At 47.0% G+C, this 19,821-nt stretch overlaps 1 protein-coding gene and 2 long non-coding RNA genes across 5 annotated transcripts in view; 1 reads left to right on the forward strand and 2 right to left on the reverse strand.

Annotated features, from left to right (window-relative positions):
• The window catches only part of LOC135976081 (uncharacterized), a 35,432-nt gene extending 29,272 nt beyond the window's left edge, over window positions 1–6,160 (reverse strand). The window contains exons 1-2 of the long non-coding RNA XR_010593299.1: window positions 5,979–6,160; window positions 1,828–4,768 (exon numbers count right to left, since the gene is read on the reverse strand). This is a non-coding gene — a long non-coding RNA (uncharacterized LOC135976081). The remainder of the gene's footprint in view (window positions 1–1,827; window positions 4,769–5,978) is intronic.
• Window positions 4,562–17,074, forward strand: POU2AF3 (POU class 2 homeobox associating factor 3). Of its 3 annotated transcripts, none has more exons than XM_005303793.4 (5): window positions 4,562–4,694; window positions 8,986–9,080; window positions 13,039–13,096; window positions 14,849–15,078; window positions 16,428–17,074. In XM_005303793.4, exons 1-5 carry the CDS (start codon window positions 4,688–4,690, stop codon window positions 16,764–16,766), a joined length of 729 nt encoding a protein of 242 aa, XP_005303850.1. In that variant the 5' UTR covers window positions 4,562–4,687; the 3' UTR covers window positions 16,767–17,074. The 3 variants fall into 3 exon arrangements, with proteins under 3 accessions (XP_005303850.1, XP_065426632.1, XP_065426633.1); XM_065570560.1 differs by lacking the exon at window positions 4,562–4,694 and adding an exon at window positions 5,191–6,001; XM_065570561.1 differs by lacking the exon at window positions 4,562–4,694 and adding an exon at window positions 6,079–7,540.
• On the reverse strand, window positions 8,658–13,951 carry LOC122173879 (uncharacterized). Its single transcript, XR_006174844.2, has 2 exons — window positions 12,956–13,951; window positions 8,658–11,576 (listed from the first exon to the last, which is right to left on the reverse strand). It is a non-coding gene; the product is annotated as an uncharacterized LOC122173879 (long non-coding RNA).
• Window positions 17,075–19,821: the final 2,747 nt, after the last annotated feature.

The raw sequence follows: 19,821 nt of genomic DNA on the forward strand, positions 1-19,821 counted from the left end.
ATTTCTCCAAACCTCCTAAGGGAGGGAGGTCTCTTCCCTGACTGACCACAGGAACAGAGACCTCTCTGCCTTTTACAATTTGCTGCACAACCACAAATGGCTAGTTTAAAAATCCAAAGCCTCTGGTACTGTGTTCCAGTGGTGGGTCAGACCAAAGGTCCACTTAGCCCAGTATCCTGTCTTCTGACAGTGGCCAATGCCAGGTGCCCCAGAGGGAATGAACAGAACAGGTAATCATCAAGTGATCCATCCCCTGTCGCCCATTCCCAGCTTCTGGCAAACAGAGGCTAGGGACACTATCCCTGCCCACCCTGGCTAATAGCCATTGGGAACTAAAATAAACCCTTAAGGGAGCTCAGCCCCGAGAATGCGGATATTACTCTAATTAGTGGGAGCTGTTGGGCACTTCCCTCCTTTAAAATCTGCAAAACATGCAAAGTGTCCCTAATAATTAGGTATTTTGAAATGCTCAGTAGCTCTGTCAGGTCTGTATTCAAGCTATACATGACAATCCAGAATGCAAACTGGTGACCAATCACCTTCATGCCCAGCAATGCCCCTAATGCATGAGAGTTGATTAGGCAGCCTTTAGGTACCCCTATGATAATTGGAGCATCTTTCTTGGTACCATTCATTATTTTTAAGATTGGCTTGTTTGTCATGGCAAAAAAAAAAGGGGGGGGAGGGGGAAGCCACACATTTAGCTGGGGAAAAAAGGGGGTCTTGCTATGTGGAAGAAACTACCCTTTCATTTGCAGTAATCATTTAAACCCATCTAATAATAAAACTCCAAGTTTTAGAAAAATCTCTGCTTAGGGCCAAGTCTTTCCTCTATGAAAGCCCCTCCAAGCTGTGATGATGGTCATTACCCTTCTCCAGGCAGGTTCTATTTCTGACCTTTCTTTGAGTGAAGGCTTGTTTTTGTACCTCTGTCCCACCAGTGACTCTGGTATCTGCCCTGTAGGAGTATCCCTTACACCACTTACACATGCATCCGAAGAAGTGGGTATTCGCCCACAAAAGCTCATGCTGCAATACGTCTGTTAGTCTATAAGGTGCCACAGGACTCTTTACCACTTACACCAGCATCTGAGGACAGGTTTGGGCCGAGGCCCTGTATGCGGCTGCAGTATTTCTGAAGGCCACCCCTAGCACCAGCGCATATCCTGGCATTGCCTCACCTGGCCTTAGAAAGCCCCTGCTCCCTTCGCAATACCCACTTTTGTGACCCCCGTCCCACTTTGCAGCGCATCACCTGCCCGGGTGGCACCTGGCTGTCGGGGTTCGGCCTGAAGGCGGCGCTCTTTGTTCCCGGGCCAGAAGCTCGCACGTGGCTGGCGAAGTTTTATTTTACAAGCGGCCTTGGGCCTAGCCCGCCCTTCCCCTGTAGCCCAGACGGCAGATGGCCCCAGCCGGGCCAGGTTTCCCTCCCGCTCCTCTAACTTCTCTGCAACCGAGGTTAAGAACAACCCCAGCCCCACAGAGCTGTAACCCTGCAGCCGGGCGGGGCCGCCCTGGCCCCCATTTCTAGTGGCTCAAATTCCCTCCTGGAACTTCCTGATGCTCCAGTCCTGTTCAGACCTGTTTGGAACCAAACCCCCGTGTGAACTCCCCGCCCTGCCCCCCCTCCCCCATTGGCCTCCGGGTTCCCTTGGGCTCTTGCCACTTTTCTGCTGGCCGGGCTCCTCTACTCCAGCGAGTCGGGCAGGGAGCGCAGCGCCTGCCTCCCCCACCCCCAGTAAACCGGGCTGGGCAGCTGGGTTAACGCGCGGCGGGTTCCCACGAGCCCGGGGTAGGAAGGGGAAGCGGGGCGCAAATTCTGCTCACCCCTCTTGTCACTCACAGCCTTTGCAGCCGCTGGGCTCCCGCTGCCTCCGGTGCTGCGGGGCAGAAAGCAAGGCACACCGGGGGGGGGGGGGGACGCCCCGCACCGGTAAAGCCCCCAGCTCATAGGGCACGTGGGGGTGGTTTTGCCTCCCTGCCGTGCAATTGACTCGCTCCTACTCCAGCCATTTTATAACCCCCCATAAAAACCTCGGTCCATCTCCCGTGCGAGGCAAGCGGAGTACAGCCGGGAGCAGCAGCTGGGCCCCTTGCCACGAGCCCTGAGTTGTAAAAACCCGGCTAGGTGCCAGGGGGAAGGTGGCCCGGCGCTAGCCAGCTGCAGGGCTTATGCCAACGCTGATTACAAGGCGCCGCCCGGAGCGTGGGAAATCGCCAGTGATTTGGCTCGTGGCCACGGAGGGGCTGCTGGAAACAGGGCAACACAAGCAGCCTTCGCATCCCGCCAGCACTGAGCTGCCCCTGAAATCTTGTCACCCAGATTTCAGCCGCACGCGTCCCAGCGCCTTCACTTACTAGCAGCCAGGATGTGCCATCAGTTCTCACACCCACCACAGCCGCCTGGAGGGCAGCCCAGGCTGATCGATCAGCTCGTCTTGCACTTTAAAGTATGTGCCCGTGTTTCAGATCAATACACATTGAACGTCTATGTTGCTAAATCGCTATATTCGCCACCTATTTGGGCAGCAAGGCGACATAATCAGTATTTGTATTTGATGTAGCGATGTGCTGTTTCCAAGGAATTCAAAATGACACCAAGGTTGCTTTGCATTAGCTGCCCCCCTCTTACATGCGTCTGAAAAATCACCCGGTGATGCTACATTAGCAGCAACCACCTTAAATGCTTCGAAAAGAAAAGGCGGTACAGACCCTCTTTTACACTGCTGACGCCATTAAGTTTTAAAAGGATAGCGAGTATTTGATCAGCTGCCCTTTCATGGAAACCAGAGAATAGGAATGTTTAACAGTGGAAGCCATTCTAAATCTGGACTCAAAGGCTCAAATCCTCAAAGAAATCCACAGAAGTTAGGAGCCTAAATACCTTTGAGGATCTGGACCATACAAACTAACACCCAAAACATTTGGTCTTCCTTGTTAGGATAAAGTCCTTTTTTCTTAAGACTCATAAACCAATTACGTATTATTTGATCTTGGCAGCTTTCATGAGCAGTTGCCTACATTTTCCAGTTGCAAAAGGTAAATCTAACCACAGATTTATTGGAGCATTTTCCAAGGTAAACCCCCTTGGAACATAAACAGGATTCTCCCATGCCTCTAGCTATCTACAATGTATATTTCAAGTCAAGTAGAAGCCAATGTCACAGCTGGAGGAAGAGAGATTTCCTAATTTTTTAAAACTAAGTCCCATTGGTGGAAATCTGTCCATTTCTGCAGGAAGATTTATACTGGATATGAAAACATATCTAATTCAGGTGGTATCTAGTATTCCTTTCACAAAATACCCACCTTCAAGTTGTGTCTTAAAGCAGAGCATGTTGTTGTTGTTGTTGTTGTTTTAGTCACCAACAGCGAAATTAGTGAGTGTACATTATGGTGAAAAGCAGATCTAAAACAGAATTATTAATATGGAGACATTATTAGAAGAGGTGTGTTTCATACTCATAATGAAGTTAGGGGTTTTCTCTCCTGTAATTCTGCTCCAGTATTTGGCCCAACAAAAGTAATCACGTTTTGCATGAAAATGATTCAGGGCTGGAATAAGGCCATTTCTGAGACCACCTCTGTGCCACTCCCTAACACAAATCAAGTACATTTGTTGAACTTAAGGGGGAAAAAAGAGTAACAATAGCTAAATTAAACTGCTGGTAGATGATTAACAGCCTATCCTGCTTTCTGCTTTAAGCAGCTATTCCTGGTGGAGGGTATTAACTGCAGGGTGTAGGGAATGTTTACATACAGTGTAAAAAAATTGGGATTCTATACCGATTGTCCAACGTTGGCCAAAAATATGTCAAGCTACCCTTGCTAGAGCTAAATTGGCTGTCCATGCAAGGACAGGTCAATTTGGGGGGACTCTAATCTGAAAGAGGCCACTTTATGGACTAGGTGTGAAGATCATGAACTGGGGAAAATACAAATAAAATCCAACAAAGGGCACAAACGGGGGATGAGGGAGGGGAACCGAATGAAATGAAAGCCCACTTTGGTCAGTGACAGTTACTCCGGTGCCCCAGACAGAGTCTCTATTATGCCACGCCCACCAACTGCCATTTTCCTCCAAAAATCCTCAAATTTACCCTTAAAATGTGAAAAATTGTGCAAAAATCACCCTGCTCCCTTGCAGAACGTCCTTTGCAGCTAGCAAGTGAAATATGAGAGAACTGGAGCCAAGTGTGTGTATCTGAGATGAAAATACTGAGCAGGTTTCTGGGCATCTGCTTTGTTTGTGGAAAGGTGGATAAAATGTTCAAAATGTCCCAAAATCAAGGAGTGGGGAAGGCCGCCCCACCAAATCTTATTCCCCAAGACCCTCTGCTACATGGGGATGTGCTGGGTTTCACAAAAAGATAGCCCATTTTGTTAAGCCTTTGAATATTCAAATTGAAAGTATCGCGCAATCATTGATTGTCAAATCATTGGTTTCTAGAGGTTTTAAATACTTGGCATTAGGGGAGAAAAACTCAAACTTATATCTGTAGGTATAAAACATTAATATTGTTGGTCTCCACCTGGAATTTTCACAGTGGTCTTAGGTATTCTTTTTTTAAATTTTAAAATTATTGTTTTTTTGTTCCCTTTCCCCCCAGCATCTAGGAGCCCAGGTGATTGATTCTTCTGCTGCAACATCAGCTGTTATAAAAGTTGCTTCTGCTTTCAGGTCAGAATGTCCGGTAAGTTCAGTTTAAACCTTTTCTTCATGAATTTGGGGGATGTTTAAATTATCCTCCATTTTTGGTCATTTTACCTTCAAAATGGGGAGGGGGGGGAGAGAAAGAAAAAGTTAGTATTTGTATAATGCAAAGTGCAAGCAAATCAGTGTTTTTAAGTGGATAGAAGGGAAACTGATCATATGCAATACACATTATATGTAGAATAATACACACACCCAACGCAAGATACAGGGAAAAAGCAAACGTGATTTGTGCACAGGAATGCAGGGGCTCTAAATAACCATTGTTAAAGTATTTCAGCCTTTTAAAAAATGCTGCTAATCCCTAACGTGCTTTGCAAATTCGGTGCTTTTAGCCAGTGCTCCGGGGAGCGCTCGCGCTCAGGGGCTGCAGATTTCAGGGTTAACCTGCCCAATCGCGGGTGCAATTTAAGACTTCAGGCAACGTAACTCGGCGCTCCCAGGTGATTAGTTGTGGATTTTAATATTCAGGGACGATCTGACCCGAGTGGGACTCGGCAGGCCCAGGACTCCCCTGAGCCAGCCCCCGGGGGAGATGCTGCACAGGCAGGGAGAGATCGCCCCTTTAGGGCTGTTGAAAAGGGGAAACGCGCCTCCTACACTAGATCCCTAATTGGGGATCCCCCCCAGAAGTGACCTGGTGCCGCGTCCGCTGTGACCAGAAGTGGCGCTGCCGGGCAGCAAACTCCCCGCGGGCCATGAGGGTGTCTGGTGGGGCGGATTCCCCCCCAGCTCCAGCCCCCTCCCCCGCGCAGTCCCCAAGCCCCCTCCCCAGATATCTGCGCCGAGCTCACACTGGTTCTGCGCCCGCCCCGGAGAGGCCAGCAGCTGCGTTATGGGGGGGGGGGGGCAAACCTGGGGGAGGGGCACCTGGGGAAACAGCCTAAAATCAACGGGGGATAATCCTGGGGATATGGGGGGCAGCCCGGCCCCGGGGGGTCCCAGACTGAGGAGGGGCGGGGGGCAGCCCCTGTGTTCACTTCCGGCAGGTGTGGGGCCGGGCTCCCGCGCCAGGCTGCGGGGGAATGAGAGGAGCCGGGGTCCGTGCAGGACAGGGTGTGGGGCAGCCAGGCCGGGAATGCTGCGGGGGGCGCACGGGATACGGAGCTGCGGAGGGGCCCCCTCCCGGCCCGGGTGGTGGTGGGCGCAGGGCGCCCGGCGCCCCGGCGCAAAACACGCGGAACCGGGCAGCCCGGGGGTGCGCAATGGGGCGGGGAGCCCGCGGGTGCGGGGCCAGCCCCCGTCCCCGATCAGAGCTACTCACAGAGCCGGGCTTTCCCGGCCAAGGTGTGTGTGTGGGGGGGATCCCAGACCCCGAGCGGGGACCCGCCGCCTCCGGAAGGTGCCCGGCTGCGCCGCAGCGGCCTCCAGCTCCGCGCCGCGCCCAGGAGTGGGGCTGGCCGGGGGCCGCAGGCAGCTGCGCACGGAGCCCTGCGCATCCCAGTCCCGGCGCGCCCCTCTGCAGCTCCCCGCTGGGCTCGAGCTCCCACCCCGGGGCGCCGTGCGCGGCCGCTTGCCGCCCCCCATCTCCCCGGGGCGCCCTGCCTGCGGGGCTCCTTGCGCACCTCACCCCGGCCCCCGGCCTGGGGGAACTTGGGGTCCTTGGGCGACCTCCTGAGCCCGGCCGGGGTGCAGCCACGGGACCCGGCTAGCTTGCCGGAGGTGACCGAGCCAGCCCTTCGGCGTTGGGTGCCTGCAAAGCAGGCCCGTGGGAATCCCCATCCCCTGGCTCCCACGCTGTCACCTGCCTGCTCAGCCTGGCTTGAGGCTCGGACAGGCTCTGCCCCCTCCAGGCACATGGATGCTGAGGTTTGCCAGGAAGGTTAAGTGAAGCAGGTGCAGACCGCAGCAGTATGGAGTGAGGGGTCAGTCCCAGGCTGCTGACCTGGGGACCTGTCACATCTCCACTTAGCCCAAGCAGGACTCTGCCTCTCTGTTGGCCTGACCCAGAGCCTGCTGAAGTGGGTTTTGGCCCCAGGCCATGTCCCTGGTGCTCCTTGCCACCGGTCGATGTGAATAGTCCCTATCTTTTTAGTTAGTGGAAGACCCTGCTCCAGAAAACCTTTGTGCAGGTGGATAATTGTACTGTCGATGCTGGGAAGATGCAACATCCAAAAACATGGTCACTATCATGATGTTAAATATGTTTTTGACTTTAGTGTTGGCAAGGCCAGTCCTGTTCGCTGGTTGTCTGGGAGTAACCATGACCAGCTAACATGTTAAACAGGGCAGGCCCCCAACTCTCCTAGCTGCCGTCTTGTTTAGCACATTTCCTAAGATGATACATTTTCCCAGTGTAGATAAGGCTAAGGCGACCGTTTGCATGCATAAATCAAAGCAGGTTTGCTGGATCAGGGCCTAAAATGTCAGCCCTCCTAACAGGAGAGGTTTGGAGCAGAGGGTGCCTGTTAAATGTTTCTCTCCCTCAGATTCAAGGAAACATCCTTTGCAGTTTTCAAAAATAAAATGGAACGAGTGGGATAAATAATCCCCAGAGAGCTGAGTTTGCAGCTCAATAGAACCCCTTCCTCTGGATTCCACACGGATTGGCCTGTAATGAGGGGCAAGGACAGTTAACAGCAGGCACCGCATTAAAGACAATGTGACTGTGTATGGCAGGCTGTCATTAAACAGGCTCGTGGCACTGAGCAGAGACACTGTCTGCACTAGGATAGGGAGGGGCTCCACTGTCAATCTAGCACCCCTGGCAGAGCAGGAGTGAAAGGTGGCAAGTGCCAGTGGTGGATCAACGTATACACTCTGCCTATGTCACAGCAAAGGAGAGGCTGAAAGTTGCTGTTAGGGGATCAAACAGGCACTAGATGGGTATGTTATAAATACCTGTGCATAGCTAGGTAATTGCTCCCCAGGGGACTGTTCTATTACTCCTCCAAGCAAGGACCAGGTAACATTGCAGGGTCTCCAAAGGCAGAATATTAGCTGTGAACCTGATCCTGCAGGCCCTTACTCATAAGTATTCCCATTGCAGACAATAGGAGTAGGAGCTGGATCCTGCAATCAGATCTGTGTGCAGAGCTTCCGTGCCAGGTCTGATAGCAGGACTGGGGCCACGTGAATAACCATTTGCAAGATTCAATCCCAGATTGACAATGTGTCTGTCTGTTTTATTGAGTCTCTGCAGGATCATTTCAGAGAGAAATATACTGAGTGCAAAATGAAGCAATTCTAAAAACTGAACTAAACTGCAATGGGTGTTAAATATTTCTTCCAGCAATAGTGTCAGGGGTGGTTTCTTGTCAATAGGCAAATTCTTAACTACTCCAAATACAAAGTTCTGACTAAGCTAGTGAGTGGCAATTGTTTTTGCTCATTGATGGAGGCCCACATGCACGTCTGAAACAAACTGGAGTTGTAGAGAATGACTCCTCTCATTAAAGAGAGAAAGAAAACTGGGTCTCACAGAGAGTGATTGTTTAGTCCTATAAAAGAATAATCACCCACATATTTGCATTGTTTTTATTCCTGTTCTTAACACAGAGGATGAACGCAGTGCCCATGTCTGTTTCCTGGACTGAAATCTTCAGGATATTGTAGAGATTCAGATTAATTTGACAGTATGGTCCAGCAGACAAGGCTGGGAATTAGAGTACCTGGGGTCTATTTTTGGTTCTGCTGCTGACTTACTATGTGATTTTATGCAAGTTGCTTAGGCCCTGATCCTGCAAACACCTACATATGTGCTTAACTTTGATGGAAATCAGTGGGACTATTCACAATATTAAAAGTTAAGCATGTGTGTAAGTGTTTGCAAGATTGGGGTCTTAATATCTCGCTGCCTTAGTCTTCCCATCAGTAAAGTGGAGATAATTGTACTTGTCTTCCTCTCTAAAGTGTTCTCTGAATTTCAGGTGAAGAACTAAGTGATATTTATTTCTCCAGCCTTTGTTACTAAGAAAAAAGAAACTCTTAAGGGAGAAGAAAACTTGGTCACAATTATATTTATTATATATTAAGGGTACATTTGCAAATAGTCTACAAAGTGTTAGTAAATGTTACAAGCATATTACAATCATGAAATGGGTATAAGTCATGGTTACAAGGGACCTATGGCATTCTGTAATAACTGACTAATCATTTATTAGAACATCTATTCATAAACTCTTTACAAACTCTTTGTAAATATACCCTTTATATAAAGTGTGACTGAGAACACACTGAATTTACTTTTTAATATTTTAAATATCACCACTCTAAAGTGCCTGCTTTCCTGTTCTCATCCATGCAATCTTATTTTTAACTCACTCTTTCAGGAAAATCCAAGGTGTATCAAGGTGTTCGAGTAAAGATCACTGTGAAAGAGTTATTACAGCAGAGGAGAGCACGACAAGCAGCAACTGATGCCACTGTAAGGACAAAATACTAGCTTCTTCCATGTTGTAATTTAAGAATAAGAAACTATTTCTCTTAATCTCTCTTCCATCGATTTAATGAACTCAGAGCCATGGGAGCAGACGCTGCTGATGCAGGCAAAACTGAGAGCTTGTCTTCAAGGGGAAATTGATCAATTTAGCTATTCCAGAATAACTCCCCCAAGTGGACGGTCTATTCTGGAATAAAAATTACTTTGTTCCGGACTAGTTACTCTGCTCACTTTTATTCCAGAAGACAGTGCCCCTGTCCCCACAAGAGAGTTATTCTGGAATAGCTCAATTATACTGGAATAATGCTGCTGGTCAGTTTCCCCTATGTAGACAAGGCTTGACAGATAGGCCTGCTCCGAATCTCTGTGCAGCAGCAGCAGGGGGAAATGTATGTTCTATCTGACTCAAACAAAACCCCTGTTGCCTGCTTTGAGGACCCTCCCATGTAAAGCTCTGTGTTGTACTAAGGCTCCCAACGTGTTCTCCCCTCCAAGAGGAAGCTCTCAGAGCCCAAAAGAACATCATTCCTCCCCCCAAATAACCCCCTCAGAGGCCTTCCATTGTTCAGTGGCTCCTTCAGTCATCAGTCAGGGGATAAAGGCACCAGCTCTGCACAGCTTCCAGCTTCTGTTGGCCCCTGGGGAGGGTGCACAACCAAATCCTCCCAGGGCTGAATGTGCTGGCATCATACTGCTCCTAACCCCTGCTGGCCTAGGAAGGAGGGTCTTAGCTTGGATCCCCAGGGGCTAGAAGCTAGCTCCAAAACCAGTTGAAATCAATGCGAGTCTTTCCATTGACTTCAATGGACTTTGGATCAGGTCTCAAAAGCAGTGGTTCCACAGAACTCTCAGGCCCCGGTGGCCTAAGAGCGAAAGGCCGAGCTCAGCTCTCGCCAGGTGTGCTGGATCCATGCCAAGGAATGAGCTCTGATCCCCAGCGTATTGTTCTGCCACTGCAGCAGCTATTGTCCTGTGCAGAGGGAATTTTCTCCATGAAATGAATTTTCCCAGGGGGCAAAACTCAAGAGTTTAATTTTCTTTCTTGATATGGAAACTTAAGAATGAAGAAGCTGCCCTGTCAGCAAGAATCTGTAGCCTCTCATTAGAATCAGCCACTGTACCAGAGAGCTGGAGGGGAGCAAATTTGTTACCACTCTTTAAAAAAGGCATGAGGGGTGATCCTGGCAATTAGCAGAGCAGTGCGCCTTACTTCATTATCAAGTGAAAACTAAACGATAATTAAATCTGAAATTACAAAACACGACACAGACACACCAGCCTAGCTTCTGTGAAGGAATATCACAGCTCTGTAATCTGTTGTAATTCTGAACGTGTTAGCAAAACTGTGCCTGCAGGAGATCACCATGTTCATATAATCCTTTCACAAAGTGCCTCACGAGAGATTAGTCACCCTGGGGTGAAAGGCAAAGTGCTGTCAGGGGTTAGAAACTGGCCAGTAGACATGAACAGGGAAAAACGGTCAATTTTCAACATGACCAAAGGTTAACATTGGGTGTCCAATGTTCTGTACCAGGACTGATGTTTATCGATGATCTAGACAAGGGGTGACCAGTGTGGTAGCCAAATTTGTAACTGACATAAAATTAGTTAGGTTATTGAACACTGGAGGTTACAGTGAGGAATTTCACAGGGACCTAGCCAAGCTTGGTGAATGAGCAACAGGCTGGCAGCTGAAGTTCAGTGTTGCCTGATACAGGGTAGTTTCTGGTGCCCTGTTTTAATGTGCATGCATCCCCTACCTTTGTTGTCTCAAGGGGATAATTTTCTCCTTTAACATTTTTCTTTTCAGTTTGTTAAGGCTGGTAACAATGGACATGTCGATTCTTATCTCTTAACCTGTACTAAAAAAACCTCTAGAAGGTGTTTGAAACGTTGGGATTTTTATAATGGGTAATGCAACTTTGTTAATGTTAAAAAAAAACAAAGAAAAACTCAGAAGTGTATTTCCTTTTGTCTTGAAAGAAAGTTCGAAAGTGAGAATGAGCAAAGAGCCATTTAAATAGGGCTTGATCCCACTCCCATTTAAATAAATGAAAACACGTTACTGGTGCAGGATCAGGCCCTTAATGCAGGACGCTCTGGCTGCAATCCAGTAAAGCACTTAGGCATGTGAATAGGCCCACAGTGTGCTTGAAGTTATGCACATGCTTAAGTGCTTTGTGGAATCAGGGCCTTTAATGCATTTCAGTACAACCAGGCCAAAACTATAACTATTTGGAGAGAAGGAAAGGGGTCAAGGAGACCTATATATTGATGCAGACTTGTCACACACAGAACACTCCCCTTCTCTTGTAAGTGAGCCTTCTAGCTCAGGCGCCCTGTGTTTTTGCATAAAGAGGTTGGTAAATCATTACTGCTTCCTGGTTCATGACATTACAGTCTGGATGGTTTTCAGATTTAATCTCCCACCTCCTGCTCTCTGCAGCGGTTGATTGCACAAGAAGCTGAGCAGACTGCAACCTGCAACCACAAATAAAGAGGCTTGGTGAATGGAGCCCTCTAGCACTGAAATGCTGCAGTATACTCCTCTCTTAAGTGTAAAGTCACCCCTTCCTTCTTCCTTTATACAATGGCTAAGTACTTACATACGCTATAAATGTTCCAGATGGATGTTAAGAGGCTGGACTGAACTAGTCTTAATTTGCTATTCACTTGATGTTTACACTATGATTGTTCCATCCACTAAGGAGACTCAAAGCCGGTGGTGCAGGAGATTAGCTTTGTGCTTAACATAATATATACTGGTTATTATTTATTTGCATCATGGAGGCCCAGGAATCAGTGTCCAATTGTGTTAGGTGCTGTACACACATGTAATGCCAAGCTAGACTAAAGCATTCTGCAGGACAGAACCTGCAAGTTAACTAAACGCACTCTACTGTTAGTGGGAAGATTACAGAGGCTACATATTGTGTATGTATAGACAAAACAGAGAATATCAACCTTGCCAACTCTTCCAGAACTGCCAGGATTCAAATAATGTTTTTTTTTCCTCCCATAGAGAATAATTACAGTTTAAGTGTTAAATAACTGAGCAAGTGTTAGGAAGTTCTTGATAGGGAAACCAGCCACGCTCTAACTCAGGAACATTTTGAATGAAAGAAATGAAGCTCTGGTCAGCATAAGTTAAAACCATCTGATCAGAAGAAGCCCCAGTCTGAACAGCTAGAGTGAAGCCCCATTGAAGAGGATGGCAAACCTCACTTTGTTTTCAGTGCAGCCAGGATTTCACCCATAATGTCTGATGTGATTTTCTAATAGGCTTATTGATTTGTAAGTTTCAGTTCACAAATCCTCAGGGAAAACAACATCATCAGTTTTCTTATAAGTGTTGCAGTATTAGAGCAATCACACCTGTGGATTGCAAAGTGAAGTGTGCAATAGAACAATTCAGTCTGGTGCGCATGTGTGGTGCTACACAGGGTAAGCCACACTTGATTTTTTTAGTTGTGTTTTAAACGCGTTAGCTAACACAGTTGTAAATTGTTCCTACTCCTAGAGATTTTTGTGTGTCATGTCCACACTAGGATTTACAATCCTGCTAATTAACAAATGTTAAAACATGACTAAAAATTCAAGTCTAGACACACCTATGGTGAATTAACAGTAATGGAACAATGGAATGGAATGCACATCAGAGGAGCTACATATTTAATACTAGAGCAGTTCAGTGTAATGCACATGTATTGTTATCTGGGTGGCACTCTGGAACAAAACAATGTTACACAGATTGAGAGTGCTCCATAAATAACAGAACTGAATGTAATACAGACACAGGTAATAAAAACAACAATCACTAATGTATGCATAAGTAAGTTTGAAAAGTAATTGTGACTCACCTCAATGTTCAGGAAAAAGGTCTGTGAGCTTTCAAAGCAGAAACACTTGCATTTGCTATTTTCCTTCTGTTCTGTTTTGTCAGGTTTCCCGAGGCAGCAGTAGTGTCCAGTTTCCAGAATCTGTTTCTTCTCCCTGCACAGGTTGGTACAAAGAGCATCCCCCTTCTCCCCTCCCCCCACCTATTCCTCCAGTCCAAGTCTTTTTAGCCCTCGATGCATGGCTTGAGGCAGGCACTACCATTTAATTAGAACTCCAACCAATCAGAATCTGAAAAGGGCTCACTAAATGCAGATGAGGATGCAGTAAGACAAGCAGGGTACATTTTGCCCTCACTCCAGCAGAAATTTTGTCTTCATATCCACGTAGTTTGCCTTTTCTACTGAGGATCAAGGCTCCAATTAATCGGTAACATTTATTACCAACAGAATAACACTGCCGTGGTGCCTTTATCAAGATTTCTATCTCTTGGTACTGCCTTTATCTGATTGTCAGATGGGACCAGAACGTCTTAAAGCATTACTTGTCTTTGCTGATCATTTAGCTTCCAGCAGAGTCAGTTTCTCTATTTCCCCCCTCTTCCTGTAGAGTTCAGAAGGGGTGTTAGTCTTTTCAACAGAGCTGCATAAACAGCTCCTTCCTGGTTGACACCAATATCCAGGAATTGGGAGAAAAAAATATTAGTTTGGACTTTTCAGATCTTTTATTCTCTAGATGTTGGTAGCTAAGAGATCCAGAAAGTTTCCCCTTTCATTTGTAAATGTGTGCATGTATACATTGCGTGGACAAGGAAATGCTTAAATAATGAATATTTGGGGTTTAAATTTGCTTATGTTAATATAGAAACTTGAGACGCACATAACCTTTTTCAGGCTGATAAATCTTTCTTTCTTTTGGGTGCATGTTTTTTGCCCCACTGTCCAGTTAAACACTTTGCTCCCAGTCCTGCAAACACTTACGCATGAGAGTAATGTTACACATGCTAGCAATCCCATTGAGATCAACAGGACTACCTGCATGGGTAAGTGTTTGCAAGATCAGGGCTTCGTTATTAACTGTGTTTGCGAACAGATGAATTTAGCATGAAATGCAGTCAAGTCTAGAGGGGCAAATTCTTATTTACACCGCTCTGATAACTGATGCCCAGTACCAGAGTACTCTGGTGCAAAGAGGCCTTGATGTAAGTGAAAATCTGGCCCTTGAGCCTTTTCGACTCCTGTCCTCTTCCAAATGACACCAATTGAACCTAGCTCTGTCTCATCTACATACTTGCTACATTTTTCAGAAGTAATGTAGGGACAGCTCTGGTCTCTCTGCTGAGTGTTTTGCCTCTGTCCTTGCTTATGAAGACGAGAAGCTATTTTTTGTTCTAATGGAGACGTGCATCCCTGGAACATGGAGTTTAGCAGAGGCTAAAGGCAAAACCCAGCTGTTAAAATAGCAGCACCACACCCCTGCATTACATGCTCTCAGGATTGCTTTGGATTTACTTTCAGAGTCAGGCTGGGATTTTCAAAGGAGTCTAAGGGAGTTGGAGCCCACAATTTTCAAAAGCACTAAGTGACTTGAGCCTAAGTCCCTATGGGAAACCCAGGGGACTTAAGCTCCCTAGTCATTCAGGCACTTCTGAAAAATTCCCCCCCAGCCCCTATTGACTTTCAATGGGAACTAGGCACCTAACTCATATAGCACCCTTTGGAAATCTCAGTCTAAACCTGAAAGGCCTTTCTCCATGTCTAGACTCACTGTGTTCCATGGGACGGGTTGCCGTGCAAGTTGTTGCTCAGCACAGACAAGGCTATCACAGTCTGACCCAAAGGAAACATGCAACTAGCCTGGCCTCCCTTTGTAAGCACAAGTATTGAACAATCTCTTATCTCCTTTTTTCCTCCTAGCACCTTATTTTGATGCAGAACCTCTCTCTTCTGCCCCCAACTATTTCCAGCCACGGCAGTTTCCAAATTGCATTTCCTGTGAAGAAAACCCAAGTTATTTGGAGCAACTTGTTGATACCTATCTTCAGACAGAGCCGCCCGTGGACCCATCCCTGAGTGCTCTACAGACGTCTACCTACTATAACCCAGACACCTTCCAGTCAACCCCTCTCTGTTTTAACCAGAGCCTGGTAAGTTGGTTGCGTTCTTTACCGAGCTGGACTGGTGGTGTCGGTAGTTATAGCTTGCACCGCCTTGAGAGAAATCACCTAAGCATGTCCAGCAAGGAAATCAAGAAGGGAAACGAAATGGGCAAAATAAAAATCCCCACTTCCTGAGGCTCTGGGCCAGTTTTGAAGACTTAACGGTTTCATGAGCATGATTCATTTCCAACAATTCCACAGCTGGAGGGGAGAGTCTGGGATTCTATGTATAATTGGGGCCCTCTCATGCCCTCTCCCACAGGAGGAGAGGATATCAGGAACCAGTTGATCCTGACCTGAGGTTGCAGAATTGAGGAGTGTCACTTCCAATACACTGTTCTCCCCTACCTGTATTCCATGGAACGTCTTTAGGGACGGGCCAGGGAACAACTCCAGTCCACCCCCATGGATCCTAAGGGTTAAATTAATGCCACTGACATGTTCATGCTTAGCAAGATAGGAACTGCCAGACCAGGTCAGACCATTGCTCCACCTGGTCCAGTATCCTGTTCTGATAGCTCCCGAGGTAGGTGCAAGAACCTCTGAAGTGGTCAATAATGGAATAACCTGTCCACTATAAAGATCCTTCCTGATCCTCCTCAGGCAAAGGTTGGCTTATGCCATGAAGCAGGAGGGTTTAAAACTGCATGTAACTAGCAGTTTAGAAAACAGCTACGTCTATAACATGTCATTTAGTGACCTGCGTTCTACATGCTCATGGCAGAAGGTTTAAAGGACCAACACCAAACGTAGAGTGCAGTGTTCTCAAATATTCCAGTTAGTCATCAGAAAAAATTGTGGCAAGGCCAGTTATCCCAATCATGTCTTGGTAGAACTTGCTATTCTACACAAACGAGTATAGAACAGAACTTGGGCACAGCAACCCCTGTTCAGGGCTATCATCTGGCACATCTGGGACTTTTCTCTAGCATGCTCCCTTGTTGAGCACTAAGGCACCGATCCTGCAGCGACTTGTATCCAGATGGACCCCTCTGTCAGCACAGAAATTCACCGAAGTCACTGGGACTCGGGGTGGGTGCAGAGGTCCTTCTGCCCAGAGCTCACTGCGGGATCAGGGCAGTGCTTCCAGAAGAACCACACACACATTCTGACATCTTGATGAGTTCACAGCCGCTTTGTGAAGCCCATTGATTTCAAAACTCCGGCACTATCAATGGACCAGGGTAACTCCAGAATGGGGTGTGATGTGGTTGTGCATTCAGGGCCTTGTAATTCCGGGTGTATTTTTTCTGGTCTGTGTAATTATTTGAATGCCCATTATTACTGAATGCCCACTTCATTTAACACCACATTTTCTTTTCTCTCCATTTTTATAGGTTCCTGGATCTCCTGCCTCGTCTGACCTGTCCAGCCCATTAGACTATAGCTACTCCCCACCTCAGTTGCCTCCTTTTCCTCCACTGAACTACAGCCCTCTTTCTCCTCTAGACACCACGAACTACGGCTATCCTCTAGAGGAGTGCTCACATCCGCAGTACAGCTGCTCCCCCTCGGCCTGTTACTGCTCATCCTGTGCCTCAGAGCACTTGGATACATTCAGAGTATCAGAGTATTTCCCCTACCCAAGTGCAGACTGTATGGACTGTCCTGGCACCGTGACAATGGCAGATGACTTCTTTAGAAGGGATAGAAACTACGACATCTGCTACAGTTAATGGAGATGATGGTTTTATATATATGTACCTACGTACAGGTATCCAAATCAGCTAACTGCCTATGAACTATGCAAAACATCATTGTCTAACACAAAGTTCAGTTTACTCTACACTACTTAGCCTGGTATGCTCCAGGTGTTAATTTAGTCCTCCTGGGTAACAATATTTTAAGACTCACCGCATTGCTACCGTTGTCCTTCTGTCTTGTGTTTCATAAAAAAAAACAAAAAACAAAAAAACAAACTAGCTTTCAGTGAATGCTTCACTAAACAAGTTTTTGTTATTACAAATAAATAATTTTATACAGATTCCTGGAGCACATTCCTTCCTGTTAAGTTTATAAAAGATTCTTTAAGTTATTCTGGGGAAATCTGATTTTTTTTCCAGACACCTGAGGGGGAGGGGGTGTCACTTCTGCTATAATCAAAGGTCTTGCTCTTGCAAATACATATTTATGTGAGTAAAGTGGGGCCTTTGCACATGAAGTCAATGGGCCTCCTGGGGTTTGAAAAGTTACTCAGTTGTGTAAGTGATTGCAGGATCAGAGCCAAAGTTTTCTCTTCCAATCCATTTCTTATATTTCCCATCTGCTGTGAAGGGTGAGACAATTAGTCAATAAACATCTGCTGTCCTTTTCACGGTACCTCTGTCACATGTCAGAATATACATGCATCCTTCCAACACTGAAGTACTCTCCTCCCAGTCTCACCAACTGTCATTGAAACAATTGTTCACTCCCCTTGGTCAGACTAATCAAAGACAGAACTTTTCCCAGGTGGTTGCTTTTATCTTAGCTACACCACAAGCAAAACGTTAGATTTTCTGCACCATTGAAAAATCATGGAATCTCTAAATATCACAATGGGGCTGGGCTCTCGGAAGGAAACATTCACCAGGAATCCTTACCACACAAAGGGCACGTCTTCACTACCCGCCGGATCGGCAGGTAGCGATCAACCTATCGGGGATCAATTTATTGTGTCTAGTGTAGACGTGATAAAATCGATCCCCGATCGCTCTGTCGTCGACTCCGGAACTCCACCGCAGTGAGAGGCAGAAGCGGAGTCGACGGGGGAGCGGCAGCGGTCGACTTGCCGCCGTTCTCACAGCCAGGTATGTTGACCTAAAATACACAACTTCAGCTACGCTATTCACCCCCCCCTCCTTCCCCGTAGTGTAGACCTAGCCAAAGTTAGTGCTCTTTCACCTTTGCGTAGAGGAAAACGTTTGGCTGGAATTTTCAAAACGAGCCTAAGGGAGTTTTATTGCAGGGTGCATCTACCCTGCAAGTGAAGGTGCAGTTGTGGAATGGGCAGGCATACCAGGGCTAGCTTTAATCTAGTCCAGGTAACAGTAGTGACGACATGTTAGTGTGAACTAGCAACATTTCATCTTAGATCTATATTATACATTGGAGTAACACCTGGCGTTTGGGATTTGGACGGCACGAGGAGAAATGGGGACAGATTCTCAGCTGGTGTAAATCAGCAAATTGACTTCAAGAGATGTTGCATGCAGACCCTACATCTCTGTCTGAATTCACTGGAGCTATGTTGATTTACACCACTGAGGAGCTGGCCCATGGTGTTTTAACAAACTATAGGCTCCCAATTTCACAGTCAGCGGATTTTAAAAATCCTAAATTTCACGATTTCAGCTATTTAAATCTGAAATGTCACCGTGTTGTAATTGTAGGGCTCTGACCCAAAAAGGAGTCATGTGCTGCTGGTGGTGAGGCACTGCCTTCAGAGCTGAGTGCCTGGCCAACAGCTGCTGCTCTCCGGCTGCCCAGCTCTGAAGTCAGCACAGAAGTAAAGGTCGCAATACCATGACCCCCCCTAAAATAACCTTGCGATCCCCCTGCAACTCCTTTCTCGGTCAGGACCCTCAATTTGAGAAAAGCTGGTCTCCCCCATGAAATCTGTATAGTATAGGGTAAAAGCACACAAAAGACCAGATTTCACAGGGAGAGGGAGGCCAGATTTCACGGTCCATGATGCGTTTTTCATGGCCATGAATTTGGTAGGGCCCTACTTATCTGAAAGTCTGCCTGTTGTTCAGTCATCATCATCCCACTTCCCTTCTCTTCCATTTCCTTCCTTTGACCCTGCTCTCCTATGAATTCAATCTCCATTCACCTTGCAGCCTCCAGTTCACTCTGTAGGATCTAATTCCACTCACTGGCTTACCTTCATTGAAGGGCAGGGGTCTTCAAGCGACCCATTCACTGGATGTTGATAGAACCCTCTCTTTGTGACTGGGGTGACAATTGCATGGAGCATAATGAATCACACAACAATAGGACTCTGTAAGCATCAGAAGGCTAAGGGTGAGATTTTCCAACAGGAACATGGACCATCCTCAGGCTTTGTAAGTTGGGATAGCTCAATTGAGTGAAGCGAACTGACTCCAGTTTCCACTAGCTGAGGCTCCGGACCCGTTTGTAGAACATCTGATTCTTCTGAAATTGCTGCCCCTCCCCGAAACTCAGTTCCTTGCATAGCAGGGAAGTGACGGCACATGCTGAAAGCCTCCTGCTGGGTCAGCCTGTCCACTGCCTAATTCCTCCTTCCCTCCCACATCTCCATCCAGGGCATCTCCCCACTTTGAACCCCCTTCTGCCTCAAATCCTCATTCTTGCCCTCCAGACTCTACCCCCTGCTTTTTTCTCATCTCCTGCCACTCTCACTCTGCTAGTCCCACTTTCCTTCATTGCCACTGGCTCTTTCTCCCAGACTGCTCCCTCCACCATCTGCCTGAAATATCCTGCCTGGCCCTGTTCATCACATAACTTGTCTCTCTATTGACAAATCCTGCTTTTCCCACAGTCTCACGCTCTGTTTGATGATGTACGAGCACAATGCTAGTGAATAAATAGAACACTTACATGTTATATACATACAAATAACAATATGATTACTAATATCATATATATCATTTAAAACAAGCCCATTCCCAATCTCTCACCACCCATCCTGCCCTGTGCCTTGTCATCACTCCCTGCATCATATCATGTCATCTATAACCACCCAGATCTCATACGCCCCATGGCAGG

The sequence above is a fragment of the Chrysemys picta genome, chromosome 16, assembly GCF_011386835.1.
Source record: "Chrysemys picta bellii isolate R12L10 chromosome 16, ASM1138683v2, whole genome shotgun sequence".
NCBI classification, from domain to species: Eukaryota; Metazoa; Chordata; order Testudines; family Emydidae; genus Chrysemys; species Chrysemys picta.